At 37.0% G+C, this 22,914-nt stretch overlaps 1 protein-coding gene across 3 annotated transcripts; it reads left to right on the forward strand.

The window, feature by feature from the left end:
* Positions 1–161: 161 nt before the first annotated feature.
* Positions 162–15,640, forward strand: LOC127801756 (protein DETOXIFICATION 46, chloroplastic-like). Of its 3 annotated transcripts, none has more exons than XM_052337140.1 (14): positions 162–780; positions 877–971; positions 2,595–2,703; positions 2,853–2,908; positions 12,282–12,337; positions 12,733–12,871; positions 13,008–13,145; positions 13,230–13,298; positions 13,411–13,521; positions 13,782–13,910; positions 14,459–14,536; positions 14,841–14,895; positions 15,135–15,197; positions 15,293–15,640. In XM_052337140.1, the coding sequence occupies exons 1-13, from the start codon at positions 321–323 to the stop codon at positions 15,146–15,148; spliced, it is 1,509 nt and encodes a 502-aa protein (XP_052193100.1). In that variant the 5' UTR covers positions 162–320; the 3' UTR covers positions 15,149–15,197; positions 15,293–15,640. The 3 variants fall into 3 exon arrangements, with proteins under 3 accessions (XP_052193100.1, XP_052193099.1, XP_052193098.1); XM_052337138.1 differs by having other exon boundaries at positions 166–780; positions 14,841–14,912; XM_052337139.1 differs by lacking the exon at positions 14,841–14,895.
* The last annotated feature ends 7,274 nt before the right edge of the window (positions 15,641–22,914 follow it).

Consider the following 22,914-nt stretch of genomic DNA (forward strand, 5'->3'; position numbering starts at 1 on the left):
AAGACTGATACATTATTGAACGGTTGGGATTTGAAAATAGATCAAATTGTGCGTGATATTTTGAACGGTAACGAGAATATTCTTTTGATTTTTTTGGTAGCAACAATGGGAAATCATAATATGTGAATTTTTAGGCTTTGCGTATTTATCATTCGTCTGGGCGTTGGGTTGGTCGGTTTACTTTCTGGAGGCAAAGCTTCCATGTGCCTCCAATCGAACAGTTTCAAATTCATTAGAAGCTGAAACTCCACGTATAAACCGTTCATTTCCCTCCCCTCCCTCCTATCCCACTCCGTCTCTCTCTCTCTCTCAACGAAATTATGAATCTTAAAACCCTAAATCGGCACGATCTTATTGCAATCGAAAACCCGAGCTTCAAAAAATTGAAGTCTCATTCGACATGCTTAAGCAAATCTCGTGTTTGCTTCTCTTCGGGCCATCGCCATCGCAAATACCAAGGTCTATCAGGGATTAGGATATTGTTTGATAATCGCTGCAGTCGGCTGATTACTGCCTGCATTAGTCCGAGCCAAGAAATTGTCGGCGAGGAATCTGAAGTTTCAGCCGAAAATGCCGAGAACGTGGCCTCGGTTTCGGCGACTGAGGTGGTTGAATCCAAAAGAGAAGAGTTCGTGGGGAATGGCAGTCTTTGGAATCAAATAGTTGAAATTGTGAAGTTTTCGGGGCCGGCCGTTGGGTTATGGATTTGTGGACCATTGATGAGTCTGATTGACACTGTTGTAATTGGTCAAGGAAGCGCCATTGAGCTCGCCGCTTTAGGTAATACACTTCTATGAACGCGAATGATCTCAAATAATTGCGAAGTATCTTTTTATTAGTTTTCAGTGGTTGTGATATTTGATTACATTCTGGCAGGGCCTGGGACCGTGCTTTGTGATAATATGAGTTATGTTTTTATGTTCCTTTCAATTGCTACGTCAAATATGATTGCGACTTCACTAGCAAAACAGGTTGGTTGGTTGGTTGGTTAGTTGAATTATTGGAAGGCATTGTCGGTTTTGCTATTCTAAAAGAGCTTGGCCAGTACTTGTGAGCAGAGGTTCCTAGAAAGTGAACTTGAGTTTTGCATACCATGCCCTCACTGAACTTTTGTCCTCTTAAACTTTACATTCTTATCTTATAGATTGCACTTAATTGTTTATGATTGATTGAAGACTACTAATACTGGAATGATTGGATGTGTGCCAACATTTTCTCAACAGAATTGGCTTTTTGTAAAGTAGATAGTCAAGCCCATTAAAGTTATATATAGTTTTTTCTGACACAGGATCAAAATATCAACTTTGGTAATAATTAATACCAGAGGTTAACTGTTCTTCCAAATATTTACAGTAGTTGTTATCCTCTCTGTAGTTCAGATGTTCTTGAAATGTTGTCACTATAAAGTTTATCAAATATGTTATGAAAGTTGAACTTGTTGAGTTTTATGGAGTTAGGCATTAAGCTGTGAACCTTCACAACATTAAATGCTGAGGATTAGAACGTGTTTTAAATATGTACAAAAGTAAAGCTTTTATAGATTGAGTCTTGCTTATAAAAAGGCTATCAAAACTCTAGAGTCTAATATACTGATCTTCACAGACAGCTAATCTCTACGATATAGAATGTTTTCAGATTTTCTTATTCATAAACAGGATATATTCAAAATATGCCGTACATATAAGAGGCATCATAGAATGTCACATATTGAGGTGGTCAAAGCCTCTTTAATTGAAGTTGTTCCTTTAACAGGAGCGATTTCCATGTATTGGGATATAGAACCATGTGACTCTGCTCTTTTTGTTGAACTGCTTCTCATATGGGCTGGCATTGGTACAACCACTGTTTCTCAATCAGCTTTTCACTAGGCAGTTAAACGGGTAAGTGCAGAGAGACATTCATTTGAGACATCCTGAGTTCTCATTTTGTGCTAAACTGTTCAACTATCAAGATATTTATGGAGTTGATAACTTCCATACTTATCTGAACAAGGTAGCCATTGTAGCAAAGCAGGTTGTCAGACTCAGTTATTGGCTATCTCTAGTGACATCTTGGATACCTTTCCAAATCCATCAGTGGCAGAAGTTGCTTCTTTTCCAAGATATCTAACTCTTATTCTTGTCATGCATTAGTTAGAGCTTCCTACTTAAAATGATAACCAAAAGGATTCTGGAAATTAGAAATAATTTATCCATCTAACTGCTGCCTCAACAGAAGGGAATGTCCTAAGAAAGGATAAGCCTGGGTTCTGAGGTGGCAAAGAACACTTCTTAGATAAGCTTTTAGATATTCATCAGATGTTCTCTTCCTGCTTGTTTGAATCAGAAAATTTGTAATGCTAATAAATCATACTATTTTTTGCCTTTTTTTTTACATGTGTGCTGGTAAATTTGCACTCAGATACTGCATATTGATTTTTTCCTTTTTTTCCCAGCACATGGTGATTTCTTTTGGTGTATTTTTGGCTTTTGCAAGAGTCATATAAACTATCCATTTTGCAGCAAAATATTATAGTTTACAGATGCATTTAACTTGTTATTCACTGTAGCAATGTTAATATTCCCATACTGCTTGACGAATCAATGTCAGTGCAGGACAAAGATCAGGTTCAGCAACAGATATCTATCTTGCTCTGTATTGGGTTGGCTTGTGGTATCTTGATGCTATTTTTCACGCGATTCATGGGTGCATGGGCACTAACTGGTAATGGCGACTCATTCTATGTTTGGTTATTATCAATTTCTAATGGGTGCAGTACTGGATTATATTTGAAGATATATTCATGTTTTTTTCTCTTCACTATCAGCAGATAGTGTCCACAATGATTAATTTGCTAATTTCACCTATTCCAGCTTTTACTGGTGCAAAGAATGTGCAGATCATTCCTGCAGCAAACACATATGTTCAGGTTCAATCACCTTGAAGTAACATCCTTTGCATAATTTCTCTTACATCCATTTAACTGATAAAATTTGATATGAAACCAATTCGTAGCTGGGCTCTTTCGTTTGCTATTTATGCCTCTCTAGAAGTATTGGCTTCCCTAATAGGTTAGTAGACGTATAATTTTCACCCTTTTTGTTCTTAGTGGAAGCCTTGAGGCATTAAATATAGTCTTCTATCCTTTGTCCAGGTTTATTGCCCAGTGATTTTGAAAAAATCCAAAGAATTATCTCGTCAATTCCCATTGTTATTTATTTGAGTACCTGAGCTATGCAAATAAAACATGAAACTACAGACTGATAGCAGAGTATAATAAGTTCCATGCCATTTTCTTACTAGTAGATTTCTTTTGAACTTAAATTGGTGTAACTTGAAAAAAAAAAATGTTGCTTTATTCTCTCAATTTTAACTAGATTTATTCAGAGCTGCAATTGGTAAGCTCAGCTGTGAAATCCAAATCTTAAGGCAGGTGTGCAATGTGTCATGGTCTTGGTTCTTCCAAGCTTTCATTGACCGGCACTTAGCAAGTGACACGCTCCTTGGTGATGATAAGTCAGCCTATTGCGCTCACAAAATGATATGAGGAGATTGAGAACAGGAGGCAAGTATTCTGGAGAGAGAAAGTAGTGAAAGAAGCTCTCTAAGGGTCCACTCAAGATAACTATCTCCAGGATACAATGGCAAATTGGGGCCTCTCCCATGTATAGACCCACCGCTTCAAAATTGGCAATGGAGATTGACTCTAATCTACGGTTGAGACTGAATTTTAGAACATTCTACATAAATGCTACACAACTATCCAAAATCTTACCAGAGAATGTTCTGGAACTTGTGAGGAATTGGAACCCTCCAGAACCACTAGAACCTTCTGTACTAATCCAGGAAATGACTAGGACATTCCGCATGGAACTAAAGAATTCTCAAAGTTTGCAAGAAACCTCCAGGCCTTCATTCTAGCATGTTGCTTACATCAAAATTGGTGGGGTATGACACTCTCCCCACCTAATCTAGCAATGCCCATTGTCATCTGCTTCTCGTTGCGCTTCAACTAGCCTTCGAACTATTAAAAGTATGTCGAATCTCCCAACTAGCCTTGCACTTAGGCAAGCCCTTTCACTTAATGAGATATTTGGTCCACGACTATCCCCTTTCTTACATATCACCTAATTGGCTAACACCTCCTCCACCTATTTATTAGAAAACTTAGTCATGCTTGGAGGTGCCCTCTATGCCTTTAACTTTCCAGGGATCATCCTTCCCAACCGTAAGAGTTGGGCCTTAAGTCTTATACATTGATCTCACATGCATGTCCTTGAAGTCCTTCAACTATTAGTGCCAAAGTTTGACCTTCACCTTGTTGCATCCTAGCTAGTAGCTGGTTGTTGCTTCATATGAGTCTGGCTCTTCCTCCTCCTTGGAGTCTTGACATGGCATGGTTGCTCCTTGAACATCGTTCCTTGCTGGGACTTGGGTGTAAGGCCACATCGCATCCCTTCCTTAGTCTAGCAACTGACACCTCTCTCTGCTTTGTTTGCGATTGTCAACCCTTGTGGCAATGTACTAGGCTTATGCCCAATTTGGTAATCGGTCCCCTGCAGGGGTGGCTTCCTCCTTAATTGTTAGATCTGAAGTCTGACGAGAAGGTTCTTCCATAATTGAGGAAGAACCGAGAATAGGTGGGAAAGAAAGAACACGAGAGTGAGAGAGAGAATAGAGAAAGAGAGAGAGAGATAGAGAGAATGAGACAATTGGAGGGAAAAGATATGTGGAATAATCCTCACATGATCCCCATCCTTGTGTGCATCTCTTATTTATAGGAGAGTTAATTAGTTACAACTTTTAGAGAATTCATCTAACAACTCATCTCAAGTGGCCATGTGCACTTGGTTCTAATCCCCTACATCTCAACCTCTAATTACAATCATGTACCCCCCTTCCACTCATATACACTCAATTACAGTGGTGCCCTTGAGCTGTGACAACCCTCGTCCCCTTCAATGATTTCTTTTTCCCCAAGAAATTAGAGAAGTCTGGCCACCCTTGGATATCATTGGAGAAGATCTAGAAGGTACTCCCAAGTGGTGTCATCGGGGTGCAAGTGGGTCCACTGCACTAAGGCCTATGTGAGGGGAGGGGAATCTTGGTAGATCACCCTCTTATCCAGCACAACTTTGGGTTCCACTTCCACAATCCTATCTTTAATTAGCTCAGGGACCTCCCTGCTTACTCCTTCAGTTGTTCCCGTTGCCTTCTTCAAAAGGGATACATGGAACATTGGATGCAACTCCACTCCATCACGAAGTTGTAATCGATAGGCCATGGGTTCTCTCTTGGCAATGATTCTAAAGGGCTCGCAGTACTTAGGGCTGATTTTAGATGTAGGACCCTTAGCAAAAAGGTGTTGTTGGAACCTTTTTACCTTCAAATATACCTCCTCCCCAACCTCAAAGGTCCTGTCTGTGCAATGTCTATCTACTATTTGCTTCATCCTCTGTTGTGCCATAGTAAGTTCCCTTCTTATCACTTGCAAGGCCTCGTCTTGCCTGCAAATATTGATCTGTTGTGGTCTCGGCTGGAGTGTAATGCATGACAGTAGGAATTATAGGGGGTGGATACCCAAAAAGTGATTCAAATGGAGTCCTCTTGTGGGTTGTATGGTAGTTGGTGTTGTACCACCACTGTGCCAAAGCCATCCACCTACTCCAACTCCTTGGCTTTGTAAAGCATAAACACCTTAGGTACGTTTCTAAGCACTGATTTACCCACTCAATTCGCCCATCAATTTCTGGATGGTAAGCTAATGACAACCGTAACCCAATTCCCAACCCTTGGAATAAGGTTTTCCAAAACTGACTTGTAAATACCTTATCTTTATTTGAGACCACTGCCCTTGGCAACCCATGTAGCTTAAACACAAAGTCCATCAGCTTCCTTGCCACCTCTATAGCAGTAAACGGATGTGTTAGGGTGATGAAATGGTTGAACTTGGTTATACTGTCAACCACAACTAAGATAGTATCAAAACCCTCCGACCTGGGCAGCCATTCGATGAAATCCATAGAGATCTGCTCCCACACCTGGGAGGGTATCTCCAAGGGTTGGAGAAGAACCGGGTAGGGCACTTGTTCATGCTTGCACCTTTGACAAGTGGTGCATTGCAGGACATACTTGGTCACATCTTTTTTAAGTCCTAGCCAGTTAAAGAGTTGTCTTTCTCGGTGATAGGTCACATTTAGCCTTGAATGTCCACCTATGGGAGAATCATGTAGGGACTATAGGATTCGCTTCCTTAGCTGCTCATCTTCCCCAATTACCACCAAATCGTGGTATCTTAGCAACCCCTCCTTAAGAACATACCTTGAATCCTCCTAGGGTTGTATTGCTAGCCTGGTTAGAATTTCCTTGATCCAGCTTGTTTGTTCATAACTGCTGGATCAAGGAAATGTACCACGATTTGCTAACAATGTTATGCCTTGTAAATGTAAGAACAATATATGTTACGAATGATGTTTTGAGAAATCGATTATGTAACATTGTTATGATTCATTGTTATTTGAGGTATCTTTTGGTTATATTGAGGTATCATTTGATTATATCTGAGTTACTCAGTTGTTATTTGCGAGAGATAGTTCTCCATGTATTTAAGTTTTGAAGATATGATGGTACATATTCTTATGTTATGATTAATGTGAACTCGGTTATGTACCATATCAGGTTTCGATTATTGCTTTTGCATTTGTAATGATATGTTGGGGGATTCCCTTTGAAATACGATATTTGAGGTGTTAATAAATGTATCATGCAAAGAGAATGTATATTTTTATGTTGAGCCCCAACATAGTGACATGCCCTGAAAAAGGGCGGGGTGTTACAAAAGCAAATATGACATGGCAATTGGCTTCATTCTCCCTTAGTGGTAATTCATCTGCCACTAAGTTCTTCTTCCCCTTCCTGTACTGAATTATGCAATCAAACCCCATTAGCCTCTGTAACTGATTATGTGCTCTCTGTTGGGAGAGAAACTTCAGGCTCTCATGGTCTGTCCGGATGGTGAATTGCCTTCCTTCCAAATAATATCTTCATTTCTCAATGGCCATTAACATGACCAATAGCTCCTTGTCGTAGATACTTAGGCCTAGATGCCTTGGAGTGAGGTCTTGACTCATATAAGCTACAGGCCTGCACTTTTGAATTAATACCACCCCTATCCCGGTGTCACAAGCACCAGTCTCTAGAATGAACTCCTTAGAGAAATCAGGCAAGGCTAATATGGGGGCTTGAGTCATAGCATTCTTGAGAGTCTCAAAAGCATCTTTAGCCTTATCACCCTAGTGGAAGTTATTCTTCTTTAGCAAATTGGTGAGGGTGAGGGGTTTACTGATCACTCCATACCCCTTGATAAACCTACTGTAGTAGCCCGTGAGTCTTAGGAACCCTCTCAACTCTTTAAGGGTTTTAGGTTTGGGCCATTGCTCCATGTCACATTCCTAGGGTTACCTAGGGTTGTGATTGGAATTAGGGAGAGAACTGGATGATAGAATTAAAGGAGGGAGAGAGAAATCAAAGAAAGAGAGTGGGAGAGATTAGAGAGGAAACGAGAGAGAGAGAGAGAATTAGGGAGATAAGAATCCACTTCATTCATCAACATACCTTTCTCTACATATTAGGGTCTATTTATAGGCTTTTCAATAGTAAATGAAATCTGAAAAATAGCACCCATGTGCTCCTAACAACTCACAAAATACCTCCAACTACTACTACAACCTTATTACAATAATGCCCTTCTAACTACCCTTGAGTTGTGACACTCCATAGTTGCAACTTTTTAAGGGTCGGTGCTTACCCATTTGCCAGATATAATATAACTAAGATACTCCACCCTGGTCTCTGCAAAAGTACACTTCGACCTCTTTACATAAAGTTGATGGTCTTTGAGGATTTCAAATGCCTTCCTTAGGTGGATTAAGTGCCGGTTGGTCTAGGTTAGGGTTGTAGACTAAAATGTCATCAAAGAATACCAACACGAATTTTCTAAGGTAAGGAGCAAAGATGTGGTTCGTAAGTGCTTGAAAAGTTGCAGGGGCATTTGTAAGGCCAAAAGGCATGACCAAGAACTCATAATGTCCTTGGTGGGTGCGGAAGGTCGTTTTAGGGTAGTCTTTAGGGTTCATTCGAATTTGATGATACCCTGAAGTGAGGTATAGTTTGGAAATGATGGAGGCCCCGATTAGTTCATCTAGGAGGTCCTCAATAATAGGTATTGGGAATTTGTTTTTGATGGTTATGGAGTTTAGTTGCCTGTAGTCTACACAGAACCTCCATGAGACGTCCTTTTTCACTAAGAGAATCGGGGAAGCAAATGGGCTTTGGCTCGGTTGGATAAGGGATTTTCCCAACATCTCCCTTACTTGCTTTTCAATCTATAAGCTTTTTGAACAGGGGAGGATCAATATGCTCTTAGGTTAATCGGTTCACTATTTTGTTTGAGATGAATTGAATGGTCAAGGAACCGGTGTGGGGGCAGTGATGGCTGGTACTGTGGCTCGAGGTATAGGGTGCCATCCTCTTCCTTGTCTCTCCTTGGGAAGGTCTTCCCTTTGATCTACTTCTCTATCTATGGCATAGAGAGAATATAACTACCAAACAAAGGTCCCTCCTTGTTCCAGGAGTTTCTCCAACTTGTTTCCTGACATGGACTTGCACTCCCCCTTCTCTTGATAGCCCTTAAGCGTGACTTTTTGCCCCCTCATTTCAAATGTGACTTCTAGAGTGTTGAAGTCAAACACCAAGGGACTAACCGTCCTCATCTAGTCCACTCCTAGCATGATGTGGTAGCCTTCCAACCTGAAAATTCTCAAATTGGCTAAGAATTTCTATCCATTCATCACCCATTCAAACTCCTTGCATTTGAGTTGACTCACCATACGACTCTCATTAGCAATCAAAACATACAATAGGGGAGTCTCCTGCAACTCACATTGCAAGGCAGTGGCTATTTCTTCATCTAAGAAACTATGGATATTGTCACTGTCAGTGAGTACCACCAACCTTCTCTTTCCCACAATTCCCTTTTCTTTCAGTACTTTGCCCGAGGCATAGCCCTGTAAGGCTTGCATAGATATCTCCCATTTTCCTTCCCTCTCCATTCGTCGTTCCTGCTCTTCCCCTTATATTTCCACTTCTTCCTCTTCTCCTTGGCCTTCCATTGTCAGGAGCATCCTTTTACACTGATGTCCTGGCCCGTATTTCTCTCCACAACGAAAACAAAGCCCCATTTACCTCTTCTGATCCAATGTTAAGGCCTTGGCTGGGGGTGGAATTGATTGGCTTTTCCTCATTGGTCCACTCTTCTGCCAAGGCTAATTACTCCCTTTACTCATTCCTCCATCCCCTTAGAGGACAACTTATGCCTCTTTGCAAAGGCCTCCAGACCATTTCATAGAGATGAGACTGCTCTATCACCTACCCCACCGATGTCGGGTAGAGCATCTTCACAGTGGGCCGGATCTAATCATCCAACCCGCTGATGAAGCTAGACATGAAGTAAGCTTCATCCAAGGAGGGGTGAGATAATGATAGCAAGTATCTTATTTCCTCAAATCTCACCTGATACTCCTCCACTGTCCCTTTTTGTCTCAGCTTGTTAAATTCCTCGGTAACATCGATTCTAGTCTTCTCCCCAAATCAGTTGCAAAGGCCATTCACAAACTCCAACCAACTCCATTCTACACTGCCTCTACACCAATTTTGGAACCAAGCATCGGCCACATCATTGATATACGCAGCCGCCATGTTCACCTTCTCCCTTTCAGCCACTCTATATTGATAAAACACCATTTCACACCGTCTCACCCACCATTTAGGCCTATCCCTCTCAAATGTAGGGTGTAAATGGGTCTTCACTGTAAAATGTAAGGAAAATGAGAGCATAGAGAGGTACAAGGCAAGACTTGTTGCCAAAGGGTTTGCCCAAACTTGTGGTATTGACTATCAAGAGACCTTCACTCTGGTTGCAAAGATAAACTCAATTCGAGTACTCCTCTCTCTAGTAGTGAATTCCAATTGGCCTCTACACCAGCTTGATGTAAAGAATGCCTTTCTGAATGGAGATTTAGAGGAAGAAGTGTTAACAGATTTTTCACCTGGATTTGAGAAAAACCTTAGTGCCAACAAGGTGTTCAAATTGAAAAAAATCTTGTATGGTCTAAAATAGTCACTAAGAGCATGGTTTGAAAGATTTGAAAAGGCAATGAAGAGCTATGGTTACATTCAAAGTCAAGCTGACCACACAACGTTCTTCAAGCACTCTAAAAACAGTAAAAAAAACTATTTTGATTGTATATGTAGACGATATAATAATGATCGGTGATGATAGTGCAAAAATTGGAGAGCTTAAGAGAAAGTTGGCACATGAATTTGAGATCAAGGATTTGGGGGCCCTAAAGTACTTCATTGGGATGGAATTTGCAAGATCAAAAGAGGGAATTTTCGTCAATCAACATATGTCATAGATTTGCTCAATGAAACAAGAATGCTTGGATGCAAGATTGTAGAAACTCCCATAGAACCCAACTTGAAGCTACAACTTGTTGAAGCCAAAGATGTGGTAAATTGAGAGAAATACCCAAGACTTGTGGGTAGACTCATCTATTTATCTCACACTCAGTCTGATATAACTTTCGGAGTGAGTGTGGTATGTCAATTTATGCATTCACCAGCTTCAGAGCATTTTGAAGCTACCTACAAAATCCTAATGTACCTAAAAAGGAAACACCTGGAAAAGGATTGCTCTTCAAAAAACAAGGACATCTACCCATAGAGCCCTATATTGATGCAAATTGGGGAAGCAACATTACAGATAGAAGATCTAATTTGGGCTATTGCACCTTTGTGGGAGATAATCTTGTCACTTGGAGGAGTAAGAAACAGTATGTAGTAGCCAAAAGTAATGTTAAAGCCGAATTCCATTCAATAGGCCACGGGATTTGTGAGGTTATGTGGATAAAAAGATTATTGGAGGACTTGAAGGTTCTTATTTCCTTATCGACAAAGGTCTATTGTGGCAACAAATCTGCGATCTCCATTACTCACAATCTGGTCCTCCATGACAAAACAAATTATCCACCTCTACATGTTTTGTATGCCTTATATTCCAACAATTGATCAAGTTGTTGATGTCCTCACAAAGGTGTTACATAAGAAATAGTTTGAAAGTCTAGTGAGCAAGCTTTCCATGGAAGATATCTTCAAGCGAGCTTGAGGGGGAGTGTTGAAATGGGAAGGAGACCAATCCCTTGATTAGTGGGGATTGACTACAATCTCTTGATTGATGGCCTAAATCTCTTTGATTGATTAATTCTATTTTAGAATAGGAATATCTTGTATATCCTATAAATTGTTTCCTAGTTTGATCATTTCCTAATTTGTTGTATCCTCCCTCTATAAGAAGAGAGGAGTCATGTTTTTTCAATTATGGTGAAATAGAAATCATTCTTCTTTTAGCTTATACTGTGTATTATGAGAAAGATAGATAAATATGTATATATTGTTTAGTTGAATAATAGCCAATGCATAATTATGTAATGGAAACCAATGTGATGTGAATAAATCTTCATGTAAGGAAAACACATCATAATATAAGTTGTTTACTCATAGTGTTGTAAAGGAGAAGGTGCACTCGGCTGGGCCTCTTCATGGATGTATCTGAAACACCTATAACATATCAGAGCCAGTGACGAGGACTCTTTAACAAATCTATATAACAAAAACCGAACTCAAAGTAACTACTGGTCATACACTAGCTTCCCACCCCTAATCCCTAGGGTTTATAGTCTAAATGTTACAAGCCTAACACACCTATTCCAACATTAAATTGGATTTTATAGTACAATTAATCATTTTTTTAGGGGTAAGTTGTTAGAGGTTGAAGGTTCTATAGAGGCATGGCAAGGATGAACCATAGTAGAGAAGCAAAAAAAGAACAATCCAGGGCTTTTCACTGGCATCACAGATGTTGCTGGATAATCATACTATGGTACATAGTGTTAACTTATTTTTTAACTGGGAAGATTATCAACACAGAAATCAGTTAGTTAAGCTCTGATTTCTTCTTGTTCCCTTTGCACAAGAAGATAATTCCAGCATCAAATGGTCATTCGATCTGATAGTAGATTGTGTTCTTTAATTCTTGTTACTTTGAGCAATTATTTGACATATGCTGCAGCCAACTTCCATTCCTTCACTTAAAGTTTAACCAAAATAAGTAACCTAATGGTTACAAATGACATTTTAATGTGTTGTGATGACTATTAATTTTAATGGAATTTTTCTGTTAGTAGATCCGAGGATTAGCATGGCCTGCATTGCTTGTTGGATGGGTTGCTCAAAGTGCAAGGTGCAAATATACTACTCTGAGTGGCATATACATGAATATAGTGCTAATGCTTCTTTAAACCGAAGAATCCCAAGTGACTATGCGGTTGATGATTTACAAGCCGTGGCATCATTCCAACAAATGCCTCAGCATGCTTTTTTCAAAAGAAAATTCTTGCATGGGGTTCCATGTATTTTGATTATTCTTCAGTGTGGATTACCGTACTAACAGATAAATAGCTACTTAGAACTGAATTTCTTAATATGTGCCCATGTTTTAACATGATTTGGTACTATGAGACTGATGCTTATTTTTTTGCTTTATTTGAGTTTTTATCAACTTTAGTTTATTGAGTATTACTCTAAATTATTACTCATACATGTACAAGCTCTTATTGTGTCCATTTTGGTGAACAGTCTTAGCATGAAGGATTCATGGGGACCTTTGAAGGCCTTGTCTGTTGCCAGTGCAGTAAATGCCGTTGGTGATGTTGTTCTATGCACATTCTTAGGTTACGGAATTGCTGGAGCGGCTTGGGCCACAATGGCATCACAGGTAGGGAAGACTTAGTGATTAGAGGGACATTTCTTTATTTTTACCACATTTTCATTTCTCATTGTCCAAATTGGCTCACTTTTTTGTTTTTGTTTTTCTAGTACTGCTACTTACTAGCATACTTTTTTAATTTTAGGTAATCGCAGGTTATATGATGATTGAATCTTTGAATAAGAAAGGCTATAATGCTTTTTATATATCTTTGCCATCACCCAGTGAACTTCTGCAAATATTTATGCTTGCTGCTCCAGTGTTTGTGACAATGTTGTCCAAGGTTTGTGATGTTTTGATTGATTCTCTTACTATGCAATCTAATACATGCATTGTTATGCCATTATCTGACACATTTGAGGTTTAGGTTGCATTTTACTCTCTCATTGTATATTTTGCTACATCGATGGGCACACACACTGTTGCTGCTCATCAGGTTAGTCCCACATACTCTATTCTTTCCATATTAAAAGTACTTATTTCTCTGCATTAAGCTCTTGTTCACAGGGAATTGGTGGATTTTACACTGACAAGTTGTGTCGCTCTAGGTCATGATTCAAATCTACTGCATGTGTACTGTATGGGGTGAGCCTCTCTCTCAAACTGCTCAATCCTTTATGCCTGAGTTAATGTATGGAGTCAATCGAAGTCTGGCAAAGGTCAGACATGTTCTATCTTTTTGCTAAGTACATTCATTTTTATTGATTCTGATTTCTGCAAATGGAGTTTGTCAACATTTGTTCAGCATCTTGCTGCTAAAAAGTACGGTAATGAATTTTCTAGAATTAATTTTTTTTGTGGACAAAGTTGTATCTTGGCATGCCTATAGTTGATGGTGGAAAATTCCAATTGACGATAACTGGCATTCTATGATTTCTGTATGCAAATAATGTTCTGAAACATTTTGCTTTGTCAACAGGCTCGAATGCTATTAAAGTCGCTGCTGATTATTGGTGCACTTAGTGGACTAATATTAGGATCTGTTGGAACATTTGTTCCCTTTATGTTCCCCAAATTCTTTTCCCCAGATCCTGAGGTCATAGGGGAGGTGAGTACTCTGCTATTTGTATTTTCTCTTTTGTTTCTTTTATATATGACCTTGTTTTAACCTTCGGGAGTAAAAAATTTTCTGTCCTATGGTCATCTTCTATTATCAAGGAAAGAACCTGGGAACTTATCTCTCTGTTGAAAATTTATAAAAGCTTACCAGAATTCTTCTAGTTTTGTGTTATGTGAAAAGCCACTAAAGAGAGACCCCAACAACTATAGACCCATTTACTCCTGAATGTGAATATCTAATGCTTGTGAATCAAAAGCCAATCACCATACCACTTGGTGCATTATCGCAATTTAGTATATGGTTTAAATTTTTTTAGTAGAATTAGCAAATAAATACCTGCTCTGCCTATAAAACAACTTTGTATTTTCTAGATATTCACGTATATGTCTGTGGCCTTCTTCAGGGTTGACTTGAAATTATTTCGCTTGTCAAATTCTATTTTCTTAGATTGGACAAGAACCATGTAACAAGACACAGTCCTATGGATGTGTGATACTTTTTATGTTTATGCTTGTTTATCTCTTTCATTCTTGCAGATGCACGGAGTATTGATTCCATATTTCTTGGCGTTGTGTATAACACCCAGTATTCACTGCCTCGAAGGAACGTTGCTGGTATGTTAGTTTAGCATTAATACTGATTCTTCCACCAATTTTCAAGTCTTATCTGTGTCATGTCTTGGAGATAAGTTTAATCCAAACATGTGTAGGATAGCTTTGTGAGTATACACTATATTGAGTTCACATTTCATGGTGTCTAGGAGTTAGAATTTTGTATTACCCGCTGATGCAAGAGCATCTGCAATGAAAATGACAAAACAGATCAACAACAACAACAACAAAAATATACGAAAGAATACCTGTGAAAAAGATTTTGTAGTTTGGTGTTTACCGTCAGGAGTCTTGTTTGCTTGTGCAGGCTGGACGGGACCTTAAATTTATTAGTTTGTCAATGAGTGGGTGCTTCTCATTAGGTACTCTTTTCCTAATGGTATGGGTTCACCTTTCTTCCTTCCTCTTCCCTATATTTTATATTCTTTCGATTCAGTTGCCTCCCATTTCTATTAGTGCTCAAGACCACCATACATAAACAGACAATTAATGAAAATTCAACATATGTTAAGATTTCAGGGATCACCTGAACAATTCTGCCTCCATATTTTCAAGGTAGCCATTAGAGCACTAACAAGTTATTCCTTTTTCTTCACACCAGCTGGTGAGCAGTAGAGGATACGGTTTGCCCAGTTGCTGGTGCGCCCTCGTAGGATTTCAATGGGTAAACATTCACATATATTGCAGTGCTCATGCCAATATGCCTTCATCTGAACCTATCCGAATAATTGTCATTTTCCTTTACTTTTTCGTCTTCAGTCTCGATTCTTTATCGCTCTCCGGCGCCTCCTTTCACCCGATGGCATACTCTACGCCGAGGACCTTACCCGGAATCAATTGGGGAAAGTGAAAGCTGCATAGTAGTTGGACACTATCCAGTACTCCAAAAAATTCAGACTATTATTCAACCTCACTGAAGGTAATAGCATTTAACTAAACACTATCCACAAACTGTACAATAGTTATCGCAGGTCCACAGCAATCGTGGTTCTTGTCTGTTGTAATTTCCAGTTGGCCGGGCTTCCATATTTGGCAGGGAAGCTCTCCCATGTATTGTTACATCAATTTGCATCCATTAATACCAAGATTTTTACTTCTTTTTGTTTAGTACATTGTAAAACCATTGTAAATGTTCAAGTGACTGGAGTGAGTCATGTGGCGGTGGCTTGGGGAGCAGCACTGATTGAGTTATATATAATGGCTTGGGGAGCGGCCCCATGGAGGTACGCGCAGCATTTAGATGCCAGAAGCCGTAGAGAGGTACTGGCATGGATTCAAATTCAAATTTGAATTTTGAAGAAATTATTGGGTTCTGGCGGACTCTGAAATATTTGGGTCCCAAAAAAACCCTGTTTTGCCGGTCTATGTTTTTTTCACAGGGACTCCAGCTCGTGACTGGTGGCAAATGAAAAATACTTTTGATATAAAAATAAAAAAATAAATTATATTTAAAAAAAACGCGAAATAAAAATGTAAATTTATAAATATAATTTTTTTATAAATATAATTTTTAATATAAAAAATAATTTAAACATAAATTATAAATATAAATTTTATAATACATTCAAATAGAAATAAACATAAAATCTGCAATATATTCAAAACAATCACCAGTAATACTTACAAAGGTTGAATATCATATGTAAAGATCAAACAATCCCAGAAATCCCAAGTAATCCAAAAGAACAAAAGGAGGACAATCGTAATTTGATCCCAGACCACAAATTCCCCAACGTACAAGGACAACATAGAATAAACTGTACTGGAAAATTCTATTTCAAATTTTTGCTCTTCACATCTATAAGTACAAAAAAAAAAATTATAATTACTCTTTAACGCCTATTTTTATTATTCTTCATAGCCACTTATATTTTAAAATTACCCTTTCTCACATATCTCATACCTTGCGCACAGACACAACCCACACATTGCTTTCTCTACTTTGTCGCTTGCTGTTTGTTTGTCGCCAGAATTACCTCATCTCATCGAAATTTTCAAGTAATGAATTTGGATTTTTTATTTTACAATTGGTTTAAGTTCGGAGATTTTAGTGCGATGGTAAAGAAATTCATGATTTCCCGAACTTTATATCTTTAATTTTTTATATTTTATTTTTTAAAAAAGTATTCAACAAACCTAATTTTTAATTAAATAGTGCTGATTAACATTTTTTTTTTATACTTAATTTTTTTTATCTAAGTATTGCACTTGATTTTATGTAAACAAATACATATTTTTTTAAAAAAATAATATTTTATGTAAGTATGGATTTCTCGAACCCATGGGTTCGGGAAATCCGTAGTTCCCTGAACTCAAGGGTTTGGGGAACACATCTTTACTTTTTTATTTTATGTAATTATTTTTCAAACCTATTTTTTAATTAAATATTTCTATTAACATGTTTTTTTATACTTAATTTTTTATCTAAGTATTGGACTTGAATAATTTAATTTTTAAAAAAATAAATACATATTTTTTTCATAAATTTTATTTAATATGCAGGGACATTGATAGTGATGATTTTTTTATATTTTATATTTTAATTTTTTTATAGTGATGATTTCACATCTTTAATTTTTTTATTTTATTTTTTATCTAATTATTTATAAATTAAAATAAAAAATATTTGTAATGTTTCCCGAATCCTAGGATTCGGGAAACATGGCTTTCCCCAAACCCTAGAATTCGGGGAAGCCCAAATTTCCCGAATCGTGGGGTTCGGGAAATACCATGTTTTCCTAACCTTGGGGTTCAGGAATCATAGCATTCTCTGAACCTTAGGATTCGAAGAAGCCCAAATTTCATGAATCCTAGGGTTTGGGAAAGACTTTCCCTAATTTTGGGGTTCAGGAAATATGGATTTCTTAAAGTTTTTTGAATCCAACTTCCTAACCTCCTATAAAAGACACTAATACATACATAAAGATATTATTATAATTTTCAAAACTCATTTATTTACTTATCCATAGAATGATTTGTGGTATTTTTTTGAGTAGTTATTATCTTCCTCGTCAAACTCTGCCCACATCGTCATTAACATTTAACTGTAGTAATCTATGGCTAACTCCGACTGACTGAGTGAAAAAAACTAAATAATGGTATACATGAAACAATAGAAATTAGTGACCTCTTTGTTATGGCAAGGAGAAAATAGTTTTGCAATGACGAGCATGAAATAATAAGAAATGAATTACAGAGTTTGGCCAATAAAATAATAAGAAATGGAGGCCTCCCGAACCCCAAGGTTTGGGGCCTTCAGTGCACCCCGAACCCTGGGGTTCGGGGGCCATTAAGACGCCCAAATCTTGGCGTTTGGGAACCTTCAAGCGCCCTAAACCCCAGGGTTCAGGAGGCCGTGAAACTCGACAGCCATGGTCGTCGTTTCTTGTATGTATATATATGTATGTGTGCGTATATATATATATGTGTGTGTGTATATATATATTTGTGTGTGTGTATATATGTATGTGTGTGTATATATATGTGTGTGTATATATGTATGTGTGTATATATATGTGTGCGTGTATATATATGTATGTGTGTGTGTGTATATATACATATATTTATGTTTGTGTATGTGGTGTATATGTGACTGTTAATGTATATATGTATATATATGTGTGTGTGTTTGTGTATGTATGTGTATTGTTCTATTGTTATTTTTTTATTTTCGACTGCATAGCATCTGATTTTTTTGTTGTATTGTATTCGTTATGAATAGGTGGGTGGCAAGTAATTGATTGAGAGAGAAAGTGGGTGTAAAGGTAAAAATAAGTTTTCAAAAGAGGGTATTTTAGGTATATTAAAATATAACTACGAAGAGCAAAAACGTGGCTGCGAATAGAATTTTCCAATGGTAAAAAGCCCACAATAGTACCTTCTTGACAGAAAATTGTTGGGCCAATTTGTTTCATTTAATCTCTAATTAAATTTTGATAATTAATAAAATTAATATTTTAAATAATATATAAATTGTAGCTCTTAATTATTTTTGATTAATTTATAAAATATTTTTTCTATAGTATATGTGTTATATAAAGTGGTATTTTCTATTAAAATTAGTTTTCAAATAAATATAAAATTCATAAAAATAATTTTTTCAAAATTTAGACCAAAAAGTTGACTCCTAATATGCCAAAAGTCAACTTTGGCAAAGCGTTCGTCGACATGGTTGAAAGCATGTTATGCAGAGATCTAGCCGAGAGCCAATTCTTGGATAGTTGACTCCTATATGGAGAAGTTGACTCTCATTTAAACAACAGTCAACTCTCTCTTTAGTAAAGTCAACTACCTGAGCCCAACAGTCATTTTTTTTATCGTTATGCAAGTCATCCAGTAGTGCCTATATATTTAGGGCTCGAAATGGTGAAAAAGATTTGTTATCTTGAATATCAAAAGCATCCACAAGCTTTTAAAAGGCCCTCAACCAATTTCCAAGCAATCCAAGGCTCTCAAGCTCCATTGTATATCTATCTAAGAGTCTCAAGGTAAGTAGAGAAAAGTTACTCAAGTCAAATCTGAATCTCTCTACCAAACTAAGGTTGTTGATTTATTTGTATATCATTGTCTTGTATATTGTTCATATTGATTTATTCATTTGTGTCCAGTGTAGACAAACATTCACTTAATCTTGTTGTGGATTGTATTGGTTGTTTAGAATCATTGAAAATCTAAGTGTGTATTAGTTTCCAATGTGAGTTACGGTGAAAATCTTGATGTTGGATTTAGTGAAACTCCAAGGGTGATTAGATCATGAGAGAACGGATTAGGTGCATGAGATATGAACCATTATATATTGTATTTATTCTATTGTCTTATTTTTAATTGTCTTGTTATATCTTGTGGCTTGCAATATAACAATCTCAAACAAATTCACTTATATATATTTATACAAACTTAATTTTTATATAATTATATTATATATCAAGAATTTTTCTTAAAAAAATTACTAAATTTTTAATCGCTCAATTCATTTTCTCTTAAATGGCCATTCCCAAAGGGACCAACTAAAACATCCAAATTTGACTTAATACAACAACAACAATATATCCAGCCATTATGTGGAGTCAGCTATATGAATTCTAGACTTTCATATATTTCTATCTTTTGTCATATCTTCATTTAAACCCATACACTTCATATCAAACTTTAGTGTCTCTCCTAAAGTCTTCTTGGGTCTACCTCTACCTCTTTTTTTTTTTACTAATTGTTTCATTTTATCAACTCTCCTCACATAAACGTCTCTTGGTCTTCTTCTCACATGACCAAACCATTTTAGTCTAGTCTCTCTCATCTTCTTCTCGATTGACACTACTCTTATCCTATTACCAAAAACCTTATTTCTAATTTTATCTTTTTTTGTATGGCCACACATCTATTTTAGCATTTTCATCTCTGTTACGCTCGTCTTTTGCTCATGCTGGTATTTGACTGCTCAACATTCTGAGCCATACAACAAAACTGGTCATATAATTGTCTTATAGAATTTTTCTTTCAATTTTAATAAGATTTTAAAAATGTTCAAATTTGACTCAATAACAAAATTAAATAAGAATGAACATTATATGATCAAAAACCCCAATATAATTTCAACAAAGAGAAAAGTCCCAATACGATCACTTACTATGGAAACTTCTTAGATCGAAAAATTGCAAGAATAAGCTTCCGAGTAAGAATAAGCAATCTCGTTCTCCTTGAGAAATGTCTCAATCAAGTTCTTCGCTTTCTCCGGCTTCGCAGTCTTACACTCTATCTCGTAGCAAATACCAAAATTATACATTGTCTCGTCCACCCCAACTTCTATCCATTCCAATCATCCAATCCCCTCACATTCTTGAACCTACCCAAACACACAAACCCTCCATCGTCGATCTCAAACTCATTCTTAACCCTAGCCATAATCCTTGAGTCAACTAAGCCGAGCCGCAAGGGGTTTGCGACGCAATCTTAGACGACGAGGGGATCAATCTCCTCCTCGTCCTTCTCAACATGGTGATCTTCTGTGAATGAATGATGACCAGAATCGAAAGAGAGGGAATGACGGTAAGAGAGCACCCGGAGCTGCATACGCTCGACTAAGAAAGGGGATTCAAAAACAAAGTAAAAGAACAAGAAAAAATGTTGAAAAGAGGGGGAAAAATGGAGCTTCACCTTCGAGATATGTGCATGTGTGAGTGCCTTCATTGAAAACTCATATCCGATCAATTTTTACAAATTACAAAACGATTTCCAAAATGTTTCACAATTTACATTAACGGCCTAAAAAAATGTTTCAGGCTTTCTTGTCTGTTTCCATGCTTCAAAGTCCAACACAAGGAAGAGACCTTATTTAGGGTCCTCAACACATGCTTAGAAGAATTCCCGCTGGAAACTTCATTGGACCACAATTCAGAAGAGGCAACTATCATGACAGATGCAACAGGGTTTACATTTTCTTGGGTGGAAATTGCAAAAACTAACAATGTCTCAAACAAAAAATTCAAACAAAAAAAAAGTTTTCAGTCACTTAAATAAATTAATTGCATTTTACAACCATTTTATCAGCTTTGACCTTGTCAATTAATTTTATAAATTTGTCATTTTATTTAAGTTTTGATATTATCAATTTTGATTGTGTCATATTATTAGTGGTATTTTTTTTAAAAAAAATAATTATAGTGTAATTAATTTATTTGAATAATTAAAAATATTTTTTTAAAAATAATTACATTAATTTATTTTGAATTAATTATGAATTCTTTACTTCCATGAGAGGGATCATATCTAAGCCGTAGAAACAATACCAGTGCACGCATGTTGTAGACAACGAGATTGACAAGCTGGAAGGGCGCACATCCTGAATGTCTGACCTGCAGGCAATAGTGTTGGGATAATGCTACATAGCCAATCTGATCGACAATGTGACTTTATCTGATCGACAATGGGACCAGAGTCCAAACACACTCAGAAGGTCAGGTGGACCAAGTTGGTCGTGAAGGGTCATGTTGAGCTGGGGGCTAATGCTTTTTGTTGCACCTCGGAAGCAGTGGGTTTACCTCCATGTTGTGTACGACAAGAGGCCTGGGTTGACCAACACAAGCATAAGTGAGATATTTAAATTTTATAATAATTGGTTATGATTGACACATTCATGTGAGAGATGGCTGGTTGGAGCGCAATTTTGTTCGCCCCAACGGAGTGAACGTAACTCTCACCAATAACATAGGATTCAACAAAATTACAATGATGAAACAATGAATGGTGAGAATGCAGCGATGATCGACATGCAAGAAATGAGACAATGAGAAGAGTTGGGGCAATGGTGAGAGACGAGAAAAAGAAGAAGATGATGAGAGGTTGTCGCTACAATTTTGTTACACTCGTTAGTTTTTTAATAAGAATTATGTTAATCCCATTAAGGGATTGAACAAGCTTACATTTTACTTGGATGTAAAAGGTGAAATTCCTCACCTCATCTTAAGGGCCGCTACACATTGCTTCACGCACATGGAAGGGATTAATCACGATACACGGTAGTACATCAGGTAGGAGACACAGTGTATGGTGCCCATAAGAAATCACCCCACAGAAGGGTGAAACTCCCACACTGCGACTGTTATAAGAAATCACCCCACAGAAAGGTGAAACTCCCACACTGCGACTGTCATGACTCGAATCTGTATTTTTTAGTGCAATCTATTACCTGAAAATCAACTGATACTACATCCATGGGGTAAAAATTACATTTTACTAGTTAGATTAATAGTTGGTACTTCTCAAATTAATCTCAAGTAAGATGGACAGTGGGCACTTGTCAAATTGATCTCCAATAAGATGGATGGATTAAATTGAACATGAAACTTTTTTTTTATTGATAAAATAAATGATTTAGAAGTTCTTTCAGGAGATAGGGTACATGGATATGATTTTTTTTTTTTAAATTCTCATTAAAGATGATGGTGGGTTTGGGATAAGACCCTCAATTGCACGTCATTTTAAATATCTTTTTATTTTATATGGTGAGAAAAAAGATGTTAAGAGCACAATCATTTTTAGAAATTTTATTTTTTATTTAAATTGATAGGAGTAATGAGTATATCTCAGCTAGAATGAAAATAAAAGGTAAAGTTTGTTATCGGATGAATAAACATTTCATTATTATTTGTTTTAGGAGTCACCTTGTATTTATTTTATTTTTAAAATCAAATGAATAGGTTTTTTTTTAAAAAAAATAATTTTGATAATATTATGTGGTGTGTAATAAAAAAAAGTTGAAAATTCATGGTTACTTTATTTTTACCTAATAAATCATACAAGGTAATGTTAAGAAATAGTTTTGAAATATGCATTGCTAAAAGAAATGCCATTTTTTTTAACCAACGAAGGAATGAAACATTAAGAAA

This window comes from Diospyros lotus, chromosome 5 (assembly GCF_014633365.1).
Source record: "Diospyros lotus cultivar Yz01 chromosome 5, ASM1463336v1, whole genome shotgun sequence".
In the NCBI taxonomy this organism is placed as follows: domain Eukaryota; kingdom Viridiplantae; phylum Streptophyta; class Magnoliopsida; order Ericales; family Ebenaceae; genus Diospyros; species Diospyros lotus.

Coding starts and splice junctions, on each gene's coding strand:
- LOC127801756 (XM_052337138.1), top strand. CDS start 321: ATGAATCTTAAAACCCTAAATCGGCACGATCTTATTGCAATCGAAAAC. Junction 12,338..12,732: donor TGGGTTGCTCAAAGTGCAAG/GTGCAAATATAC, acceptor TTTGGTGAACAG/TCTTAGCATGAAGGATTCAT. Junction 14,537..14,840: donor GCCTCGAAGGAACGTTGCTG/GTATGTTAGTTT, acceptor TTGCTTGTGCAG/GCTGGACGGGACCTTAAATT.